Consider the following 10903-nt stretch of genomic DNA (forward strand, 5'->3'; position numbering starts at 1 on the left):
TTTCAAACAAACAAACGGTCTGTTAATAGTTTCAACACAGAATGGGGGGTCTTTTGTGATGATTGTTATTTTGGGGGGTTTTTCACAAACGCGACCATGCCATGTCCGCATCCTACCTTTTTGAGATACAATGGAGGGTTAACCCCCTTTAAAGTTTGATTAGAAAATATTAAACTTAATTTTGTAGCTATTTATCTTTAATAGTTTTAAATTTATAAATATTGATATATTTAATTTAGTTTTTAATGTTCAATTTATATAAAATAAAATTATAAATATTAATTAATTTATGCGTCCTTTGCCGTGTCTGCGTCCTACCTTTTTGGGATATAACCGAGTTGCCGCATTTGTGTCCGCGTACGCGCGTCAGTGCAACATAGATTCTAATTAACTTAAGAATCAGGTGTCGATGAAGAGGAAGCAGTTAAAATTGGGAGTATTATAACGTTTCAAGCTCAATTTTCTTTTAACAAATCACATTTTTTTTATCTAATAAAAGAACCAACGGGAGCTTAACCAAAACTAAGGAAAAACACGGGGCAAACTGCAAACCTGCTCTAGGCATGGGAATTTGACGGGTGAAATTCCCCCCACCCCCAAGAATCAACTGAGAGCATGCAGTAAAATGATGGCAGCAAGGACAGCCTGATATATATCAAAGAGAAAAGAGAGAAGGAATGTCGCATAACTGAGAACATGCTTGTTATTTGGTGGAGAATTTGAGGCCATTAAAGCTGATTATAACTATAAATGAGTATAAGACTCTGTACAAATTACAAACCCATATGATGAACCTTGTAGACTCCCAAGTTTTTGCATGTTTGCTTCAGATCACTGACTATCTACAATCAGAGATTCCCTGCAGACCTAACCAGTTAAATACGATAAAAAAAACAAGGGAAAAAGACCTTCCACCCCCAATCTTTCCTCAAAATACTCTTGCTGGACTATGTGCATGTGTGCAGTGTGCTACTAAAAACAAAATGAAGTGAAAGTAATTCTTAATAGTACCTGCAAAAGCAGACGCTTAGCACCAGAATGCTATCACCTTCGGTTCACTATAAATCTCTAAGAAATAAAGCAGTAGCTTCTATATCCCTCTTTAGAGCAACCCTGCTAAATCAACAATAGCCATTCATCGCACTGCTACACATAGTAAATCATGCCCACTTCAATGAGGCTGATGTGGGGAATGTTCAATGCCACGGAAGGCCCTCTGCAGTTCTTCCTAAGAAATGAATATCCAATGTCAATTACCAACTTCTTCAGGAATGAAGATGATCTACGTGCCTTTACATAAGAGTGCCCCATTATGTAAGCAATGCCTGCCTCCTTTGCCTGGATCAAATCCATCAGCTCTTCTCTCACTGACGGATCCATACCTATGGTTTGCGGTAACAGGAACCTCACACGCCTTCTAATCTGTGGGTTCTCATCCTCGAAAACTGAACGCAAGCTCTGTATGGTTGGAGATTTGCTGCTTTGGATAGTGGTTATCACCTCGATCTCTTCTTGCTCGGACACTATCAAGCTTGAGCTTGATTGGATACTATTGGTGCTTATAACAGCCATCCTCCCATCAAAAGACGAATTATCAGAACTTGATAATTGAGGTTCTTCAGCTTCCATTTGGATAAATTCTGCAATGCTCTGGATGAGTCGGTTCTCAAAGTCACCATTGTCCCGTTGGATATCCTTGTACCCATACCGTACAATGCATCGATACATCCGATAAGGTCTAGGGCAGATTCGGCCAATTAGGAAACGTTCCTCAGGTGACACGTATGGAACTGGGACAGATTTTACACAAACAAAAACCAAGACCTTGTGGAATGCAGGGAGATTAGTGACAAAGTGGGAGAAGATTGCGGGGACCCCTGTTGCTAATTCTGAGTAGATGAGGCCTATACCAGGCACCCGAACAATCCCAAGACTTGGGCCAAGACCAAGGAGCCATTTTAAGGATACCTTGTTATGCAGATCAAAATTGTACTTCTTGCGAGTGCCGTAATGCCAAATATACATAACAACCATAAAGAAGCACGAAAGCACAATGGGAACCCATCCTCCTTGAGGCACTTTCGTGAATGCTGCAGACAGGTAGACCCCCTCGATGGAGCCAAAGAAGAGTAAGAAAGCTGCAGCCAAAATAACACTTCTGTTCCACACAAAGACTATGACAAGTGCCATTAGCCAGGTTGTGACAAACATAACCGTGATGCAGGCGATACCTGGAATTGATAGAGCAAAGCGACATGCCATCAGAAACAACAAAATGATGGATAACATTACTCAAGTACAGCATGTTGTACGTAGCCTCCAAAGGCAAGGCAACATGGCGATCTCACTATAAAAACTGCAAGGAAAGTACCGGCATTATTTTGTATTTTGTAGTTGAATTTTTGTTTGCATTGGAAAACCCACTATAATTATGAGATTTGTAGATTCTTTCTGAGGTGCACCTGTCCCGGATGTTGGAGGAACTGTGAATTCTCCTTGCCCATCTATCCATTTATGTTCTAGGTATACCTCATGCATTATGTAACTTGCAAGACATTTAATTCTTTTAGACTTACCATACGCATTGCCGATCAAGGTTGTATCTTGGAACCCAATAGTAATAGCTAGACAAAGGATCATGAGAATCCAGTTAATTTCCGGAATGTATATCTGCCCATATATATGTTTAGACGTGTGAACAACCTTGACTCTGGGAAAGCAACCAAGGGCATGGCACTGTTTGATAATGGAAAAGGTAGCTGTGATGACTGCTTGACTTCCAACAATGGCCGCAAGGGTAGCAATCACAAAGACAGGCCAAAATACTTTATCTGTAAAATGAGCTATAAATGAGAATGCAATTCTGGTGTTGCTGTAGAGATTTTACTGAAATTAGGATCGAGGAAAATACAAACATTATAGGAGTAAACTGACCTGGTATTGAATCATAAAAAGTTCTATTGATAGAAGATGGATTCTTAGACAGAAAAGCAGCTTGCCCCATGTATTGAACTACCAAGCAGGGGTATATAACAAATGCAAAGGCAAGCTGGAAACAATAGAAATGAGATAATGGTCAGTGTTGGAACTCAAATTAAAAAATAACACTTAGATAAAATAAAGAATGCAAGTACAATCAGTCTACTAGCATGACAGATTAGATGCGTAAGTGTGGCACAATAGATATTCACGAAAAATACTTGACTAAAGTATGTTTAGGTTTATGGTTGATGGCATTATGTCTTGTCACACAGCCTTTATTACCATTGAAATGGTTATAGACTTGAGATGAAACAAATATTCTTGGTGGGCCTTACCACCTACGTGAACACATATTGACCAGTAGACTGAATCAGGAACACATATTTTATTCTGTACATAAAACAAAGAAAATGATGAATTTACCCTGATCGATAAGGCAGTGAAGTGTCCAAGATCTGCAAACATAGCTTCAGTACCTATATGACCCAGAATAATTTGTCAGATGTGTGAAGTCTGGACAAATACAAAACAGACATGTCTCCGAAACTCTAAGAGACGAGGAATGCTGGAGCAAGTCTATGAAAATCAAGATATTCCATAAACTCTCCAACCGAGACATTTAGTTCTTACTTTTCACTTTCATGTGCTTTTAACGATCAACTGTTGTTGATCATCAGATTGTAACAGAAATCCCACCAAATAACAAGACCACGTACCAGTTATAGCAAGTAGGATCCCTCCAAGAGAAATCCAGCCATCTTTGCCTGTTTCTCTAAAGAATTTGATGATGTAATACGGAGAAATTGCACGCAAGATCTTTGGATTCCAATGTATTGTATTGTATAGGCCAAGGGTAAAAATTGTTACCAACCAGATGATAACAATGGGTGCAAACATAAAAGCCACCCTATGGGTACCAATATGTTGCAGTGCAAAAAGGCCCACCAATATAACACATGCAAGCAAAACCACCTCACCTGGATAAATTATTAACCATCTATCAGAAATCAGTAAAAAAACAAAAAAGAAAAGAAAAAGAGGGACACCAGAACATACGGCACTTCTCTTAAAAGAAATAACAATCCAAAAGGGTGTGCATTTGGAAATAACAACCAAAATGAAAACGAAATGCAATTTGTGGACAAAGATTTTCACTTAGCGGCCAAATCATCCCCCACCGTACCCTCCCCCTCTCCAAAAAAAAACGGAGAGAGAGAGCCCAAAGAGAAAGGAAGTGGACAAAGGCATTCAAAGCTAAGTTTTGAGAGAACAAAGGCCAGCAGACAAAAAGAAGCTAAAGAAACTACTTACCATTGGTTATCTTTCGTTCAGTAACCTGCAGTCCAGAGACAGCTGAAAGAACTGCAATAACATGAAACCAATGATTACTTTCTGAGTTTTTGCAATCTAAAACTATCAAAATCAATACCCCAAGTAAACTCTTCTATCCCCAAATCACAGAGGAATAATGAAATGTTTTTGGAGAATGAACTGTCCCACATACGATCCTGAAATGAAATGTACTATATACGATTATATGGTGCACATATGTCTAAGAGGACGTATACTAGAAATGGGTAAGTAGCAAAACTGTTGATGGCTCTTTTCAACAATAAAATCTGTAAGGAAATTTTAGTCCTTGTAATAGTAAGGTAAAGCCTGCACCACGCTAATGCATTTATAGGATTTAGACAGTTTAGTGACAGTTCCACAGTTGACCGTGCTAACTGTTTAAATTATTTTATTTGATCAGTTTACCCAAACCCGATGTAGGACCAAAACTTAAATATCTCTTAGAGATACCAAAAGCTTAATAAACGACAGTCATCGTGTAGCATTACAGGTATTATGAAAATTTGAAATGGTCAAGTACTCAAGTCAAAGACATTTGGCAGTGAACACGGTTAACTAACAGAACTAGGAACAAATGCTAGTAAACACATTAGTGTGGAGCGATGTCTAAATCCCTTCATATTGCAAAGACTAAAAATTAAATGTCCTATAAGTAAACGGTATCAAACTATCAATCAAGACCTCCCACTGAAAATCAAATTAAGGGATATGCACCTAAAGCTACAGTTTCTTTGAAAATTTATTTTCTCAGATATCAGAGAGATATGACTGATTGCTCTATTTGTCTTCATAAAATATCAAGGGAATTGACAGGGCGCCTGTGCATATTGGCTGTTTACGCACCATGATAGTTCCGTTGAATGAAAGTGACGAATGAAAGGCATATACCTTTCATAGACCATTTTATTAATTGAATGCCTTGTCACCTTAAATATCATGATAATATGCAGTTTCAGAATTGAAGCAAATGCACTAGTGAGAAGAAATGGAAAATATTCCAATTCAAATTACTTGCTGATGGCGCACAGCTGCCATTTGATGTCACAGCCAGAAAAGTACCTGAAATTGCTGGAGTAAGCACACCATCGCCTATAACCATGCAAGCGCCAAACAATACAACAAGCAGTAATGCTGTTCTAAGTCTTTTGTGCTTCTCAAGGAATCTCTTCAGTGGGGAAGACACTATCTGGGTTGAAGGCCCATATTTGTACGCAGAGAGCTCTTCATCAGCTGCTTGCTGATTGGGTAGTAGACTAAACCTTGCATGCCTACAAAGAAGTGAGTAAAGAGCAAAAGTCCCACCTGACCAGTTACAGAAAATAATAGAATAGTTAGTTTCAACAAAATAGTAATGCATTACTAAGTTTAAGAATAATTTTTCACTCACAACGCACCTTCACCATTATCATCAGCACTCAACAGAATGAAAACATATTTCAGCAAGGGGACCATTGTGACTGTCCAGAAAATAAGAGAAAATGCACCGAAAATTGCCTCTTCATTCTGGTGAGTTTTCAACTTTCCTACAAATGTGCTGGTGAAAACATAGAGAGGCGAGGTGCTCAAGTCTCCATAGACCACACCAAAGCTTTGATATGCCAATATCAAATTTCTGGAAACATTCCTCCATGAATACTGTGATGCAAACAATAGCCAAGATTGAGTTAAACTTAAGACTAGTCAGATACCTGTGAGAAGTATTCCTACTAAAAAAAGCAATGTCCACTACTTTAAACACCAAAAAAGTAAAACTAGAGACCTGGATCATCCAGAGTTAACCAAAGCTAGAAGAGTCCAAATAAGAATAAAAATTAAGGCCGTATAAGAGGATGTAGTTAACTAATGTCAGCACGTCCTAAAAGAACGTTTGAAGCAGTTTATGATAGCAGGAAATCACTTTCAAATTTGCTGTGGTGGATTCCAGGGGTGGAGCCAGGAATTTAGGTTACCCCAGGCTGAAATAAACCATGGGCTTTAGCCCGGTCTAGCCCTATACTGGCTCCGCCCTTGGTGGATTCATAGTAGAGGTGATGGAAAGGAGGAAGGAGATAATTATGGTTTAGGGTTTAGACAGGGCGATCTGAACGAATAAATAGCATTCGGTTGTGTTGTTTGTGCCAGAGAGAAATAAAAAATAAGTTACTAGAAGACTATGATAGAATAAGCTCCATAGGTTAGGATAAATAAGTTAGTATCATAGATAGCACTTGCTTGGTTTATGTTGGTCAACAATTTTTCGATGCCACGGATTGATACAAGAGATAATGAAAATGAGGGTCCCCATTAATTTTTCCATTTCTTCTCTTCAATGACGTCTCTTCTTCAACATACAGAGTCACTCTGATCCGTTCTTTCTCTCCCTTAAATGTTAATGGTGAACATTTGACTTTTTAGTCGACCCAAAACTACTTCAACTAAAACCCAACTCCTGATTGCTTATAGCTGATTCTACAAAATTCAACTAATATTAAATAAATAATAATCGAGTAATTAATCATCGGACCTTAGAAGGTGCTCGTGGACTTGAAGAACCTCCTCCACTTGCTTCGGGCTCCATGTTTTGCACGTGAACAAAAGCCAAAGATTGAAATGAACTACTTACTACCTCTGCTCTGCTTTGGAGTTTGGACTGGGACGGTCTTGTTTCTAATAATAGTGAGATTATTATTGATAAATTTATTTATTTATTCATTTCTCTCTCCTTCTCCTTATCAACGACAGAGAGCGGGATGCCCCCATACTTCTTTGATCCATCTAACGACTTCTATTTTCCGCACGGTCTAATCTGTTGGGCATATGGCTGCTGCGCACGTTTGCTCAGGTGTCACACTCACACACTCACACGCGTCTTTATTTTATTCACAATTAATATTGGTTGCCAATGGCCATTTTTGCTTTTGTCCATACGGTACCTTTACCGGGTCTTCACTAATAACAGCTGGTGTATATATCTTAGGTCTATTAATCATGGGTTTCATAACCTGATAACCGACCCGAACCAAACCGATAAAAAACGGTTTGGGTTTTAGTAATTTGGTTTGCCCTCCACCGACCCAAAACCAAACCAAACCCATAAAATGACATTTTAGTAATATTTATGATTAATTTGGTATATATTTATCAATTGTATGGTTGAAATTAATTGATTTAATTTAGGATTTAATTGATTTTATAGTTATCGGTTCGGTTTTAGTTTGCAATATATCTTATCGGTTCAGTTCGATTTCCGATGAAATATAATATTATCGGTTCGGTTCGGTTTTGGGTTTTTAATTTTTTTATTGGTCCGGGTTTAGATTTTTCAGAACCTGAACCAAACCGATCCATTGACAGCCCTCTATATAGGGCAGAGAATGGGTCGGGTTCGGGTCGGATATGGCTACATCTTTGAACCCGAATAGTTTGACAATATCCGATTCCGAATCCGAATCAAATCGAAATTTTCAATCTGAACTTGATCGGATAACACTAAAAATTCAAAAAAAGCCCAAAAATGATATCCAAACCCGAACTCGAATCTGAACCCGACCCGAATAAATAAACGAATATGAAAATCAACCTAAACCCGAACTATTCGAATTCGGGTCGGGTTGGATTCAGGTCAAACCCAACCCGATTCCCTGCCCTATCAGTTCGGTTCGGTTTTGGGTTTTCAATTTTCTTATTGGTCCGGGTTCAAATTTTCCAAAACCCAACCCAAATCGATCCATTGACAGCCCTCTATATAGGGCAGGAAATGGGTCGGGTTCAGGTCAGATATGGCTACATCCGAATCTGAACCCGAATAGTTTGACAATATCCGATCACGAATCCGAATCAAACTGAAATTTTCAATCCAAACCCGATCGGATAACACTAAAAATTCAAAAAAAACCCAAAAATGATATCCGAACCCAAACTCGAATTCGAACCCGACCCGAATAAATAAACGAATATGAAAATCAACCTGAACTTTAACTATTCGGATTCGGGTTGGGTCGGATTCAAGTCAAACCCAACCCGATTCCCTGCCCTACCTATATATATATCGGGCTTGCTACGTCGACATACAGAAATGACATACGCAATCCTACTTACCTACATAATGAACTAAACGCTGATTTTATGGGATTGTGATCTCCACAACATGGAGATCATCTCTACAAAAAAATCAGCTTATTTGAACATGTCTAATCCTACCAAAAATTGAGTTCAAATTAGAAATTTATCTGACGGTTCAGAATTTTAACACTCTTTTGACAAGACTAGACACATCCTATTGAGCTGATTTTTAGTGGAGATACTATCTATGGTAGGGAGATAATATCTACCAAAAATCATCCCTTAAAGCAATGTGCAAGTCCGCTTTTGGATTGCGTATGTCAATTCTGTATGTCATTTTTGTATGTCGACGTAGCCACTTTACATACATCCATCTTACACAGCTGGTTTATATCGTTGGATCAACAAATCTAAGACCCAAATCTATTATCAAGTAAACTATTCAAGGGTATATTGGTAAATATTATTGTTTCTCTCCCAAATTTCGTTTTTACTTTTGCGAGCAAAACGCCTTTCTCTCTCTTTTCTCAGTACTCACTACAGAGAAACCGAAAATTGAAATTTGCCTCAAAAATCAAACCCAAAATTCTCTTCCAAAATCAAACCAAACAAACCCAAAATCAAACCCAAAACTCTCAAAATCAAACTGAACCCAAAATCAAACCCAAAATTGCGTCTCCCAAAATCAACTTTAACCTAGCTTTCTCACGAATTGATTTTACTGTTTAGGTAATTTTACATTTGCATCTTTAATTTAAATAATTTAATCAAACCGAAATACCTGCATAATGGAATCAACAGCAGAAAATGTTGCAATCAGTATCGAAGAAGACGTAGCTGTTGGGTTTTCTTCCAATAAATCCCCGGATAGAGAATTACTCCGTTTGTAGGTATGGTTTTAAATAGTGTTGAAGACGCAAAGACTTGCTACTAACAATATGGTCTACAAGAGGGATTTGAGATTCGTGTTCAGTCGATAGATCGGAAAAAAGTGGTGTGGATTTGGCTACAGGGTGTTTCTGTTTGTCTAGATCATCAAGAATGCAGACCCTGATGGTACCTGTAATGAGTCGTAATGTTCCAAGATTTGATTCAAATTAAAAGCGAGTAGCTTATTTACACTAATTGTGATGATTTATGACTTCGGAGTGGGAATGGTAGTGTTGTTGTCTTGTTGATAGAAAGAAAGTGAGAAAGAGAGAGAAGTATATATATTCTGTTGTGTAGCCATTGGATAGTCATAAACTCATACTAGAGTAGGATGTATACATGTTTTTTTCTGAGCAAAAAAATTTGGGGGTGGTCCTAGCCATCTTCTAGGAACATTTAGAATATATTTTTTGTATATAAAAGTTGCATTCACTATGTACATTTGTAATTCCTTTCTTGTAAGTACTATTTTGTGTGTTTTGATAAATTCCTTTCTTGTCATCTGATTAGTACTACCTCAGTAGTTTTAACATAATGATGTATTTTTCTCATCATTATTTCGTTGTATTTTTCTCATTATTATTTCGTTGTGTTATTGATGAGTTCCGTGGACCTTCCGAAAGTAGCTTGTTGTTTCATTGATGGAGATTATAGTCATTACTTACACTAGCAAAAATGTACATGCTCTGCACATGCCTGACAAACAAATTTTATTGAAGAGAGTGAACATTATATGCCTTTATGAATTTATTTTATTTTTAGAGGCGGAACTGTGAAACCCAATTTTGGATATTCCTGCTATCCAAGTTCATAAAAATAAAATTGATTACTCGAGCTTTTTTTTAACAGCATGGTGTAATGAAGTAGCTTCATGACTACATGTCTGCCTAGTGCAGACAACTGAAAATCAAAATCAGTTCAAGGTACGATATTTGAATAACTCAAGGAGATGGGTTAAGTATGGTCATCTAATATAAGAATGAAATTTTTGCACTTCAGTACACATTTTTGCAAAACTTGTTATAAACCTTGTTTTAATGTTCTAATTGAGTAATTGGGTGGACTAGTATAGTTACTCATTTTTTAGCTTTGTTTTATTTAATAAGTAGCACTTGGGAATTGTGACAGAGCGAGTTCAGAAAATGACACAAACCTAGGATATCATATTCTAGACTCGATCATAGCATTAAGCATCCTCAAATCATGTTAAGTAGAGCAATCAATATCGCCATGACAAAGAAGGTTATACCATGGTTGTGCTTGAACACTGTACATCCAAAGAGAATCCCGACAGTTATACAATGTTTTGGAATATAACCTTCGGGTAGCTTTGTTTACTTTTTTGAACTAAAGATTCTGGAATAAATTTTCTAGTGCATAGATCAATTATTGATCCGTTTCTCTAGTTTACATAAAGATGGTTCATGTACTTCTGGAGCCTCTCAGTATAGGTGAATCCTGACGACGGGATGTGATGTTTAAAATATATACCTTGACGACTACTTGCCTAAGCAAGCACATGTACACACCCAGTCATAAAAGCATCATAACCAGCTGCATGGTTTGCTCCTGAGTTCCAGTTAGAGGACCTGTAGAT

General features: G+C 37.7%; 1 protein-coding gene across 3 annotated transcripts; it reads right to left on the reverse strand.

The window, feature by feature from the left end:
• Positions 1-678: 678 nt before the first annotated feature.
• LOC147515763 (potassium transporter 4-like) lies at positions 679-7072 on the reverse strand. 3 transcript variants are annotated; one of them, XR_015210799.1, is made up of 10 exons: positions 6839-7023; positions 5730-5970; positions 5395-5637; positions 4294-4344; positions 3699-3959; positions 3406-3458; positions 2935-3049; positions 2577-2831; positions 1012-2231; positions 679-859 (listed from the first exon to the last, which is right to left on the reverse strand). XR_015210799.1 is itself a non-coding variant. In XM_086588585.1 (9 exons), exons 1-9 carry the CDS (start codon positions 6890-6892, stop codon positions 1147-1149), a joined length of 2358 nt encoding a protein of 785 aa, XP_086444711.1. In that variant the 5' UTR covers positions 6893-7072; the 3' UTR covers positions 679-1146. The 3 variants fall into 3 exon arrangements, 1 of the variants encoding a protein (XP_086444711.1); XR_015210800.1 differs by having other exon boundaries at positions 679-867; XM_086588585.1 differs by having other exon boundaries at positions 679-2231; positions 6839-7072.
• Positions 7073-10903: the final 3831 nt, after the last annotated feature.

This window comes from Coptis chinensis, chromosome 2, assembly GCF_015680905.1.
Source record: "Coptis chinensis isolate HL-2020 chromosome 2, ASM1568090v1, whole genome shotgun sequence".
In the NCBI taxonomy this organism is placed as follows: domain Eukaryota; kingdom Viridiplantae; phylum Streptophyta; class Magnoliopsida; order Ranunculales; family Ranunculaceae; genus Coptis; species Coptis chinensis.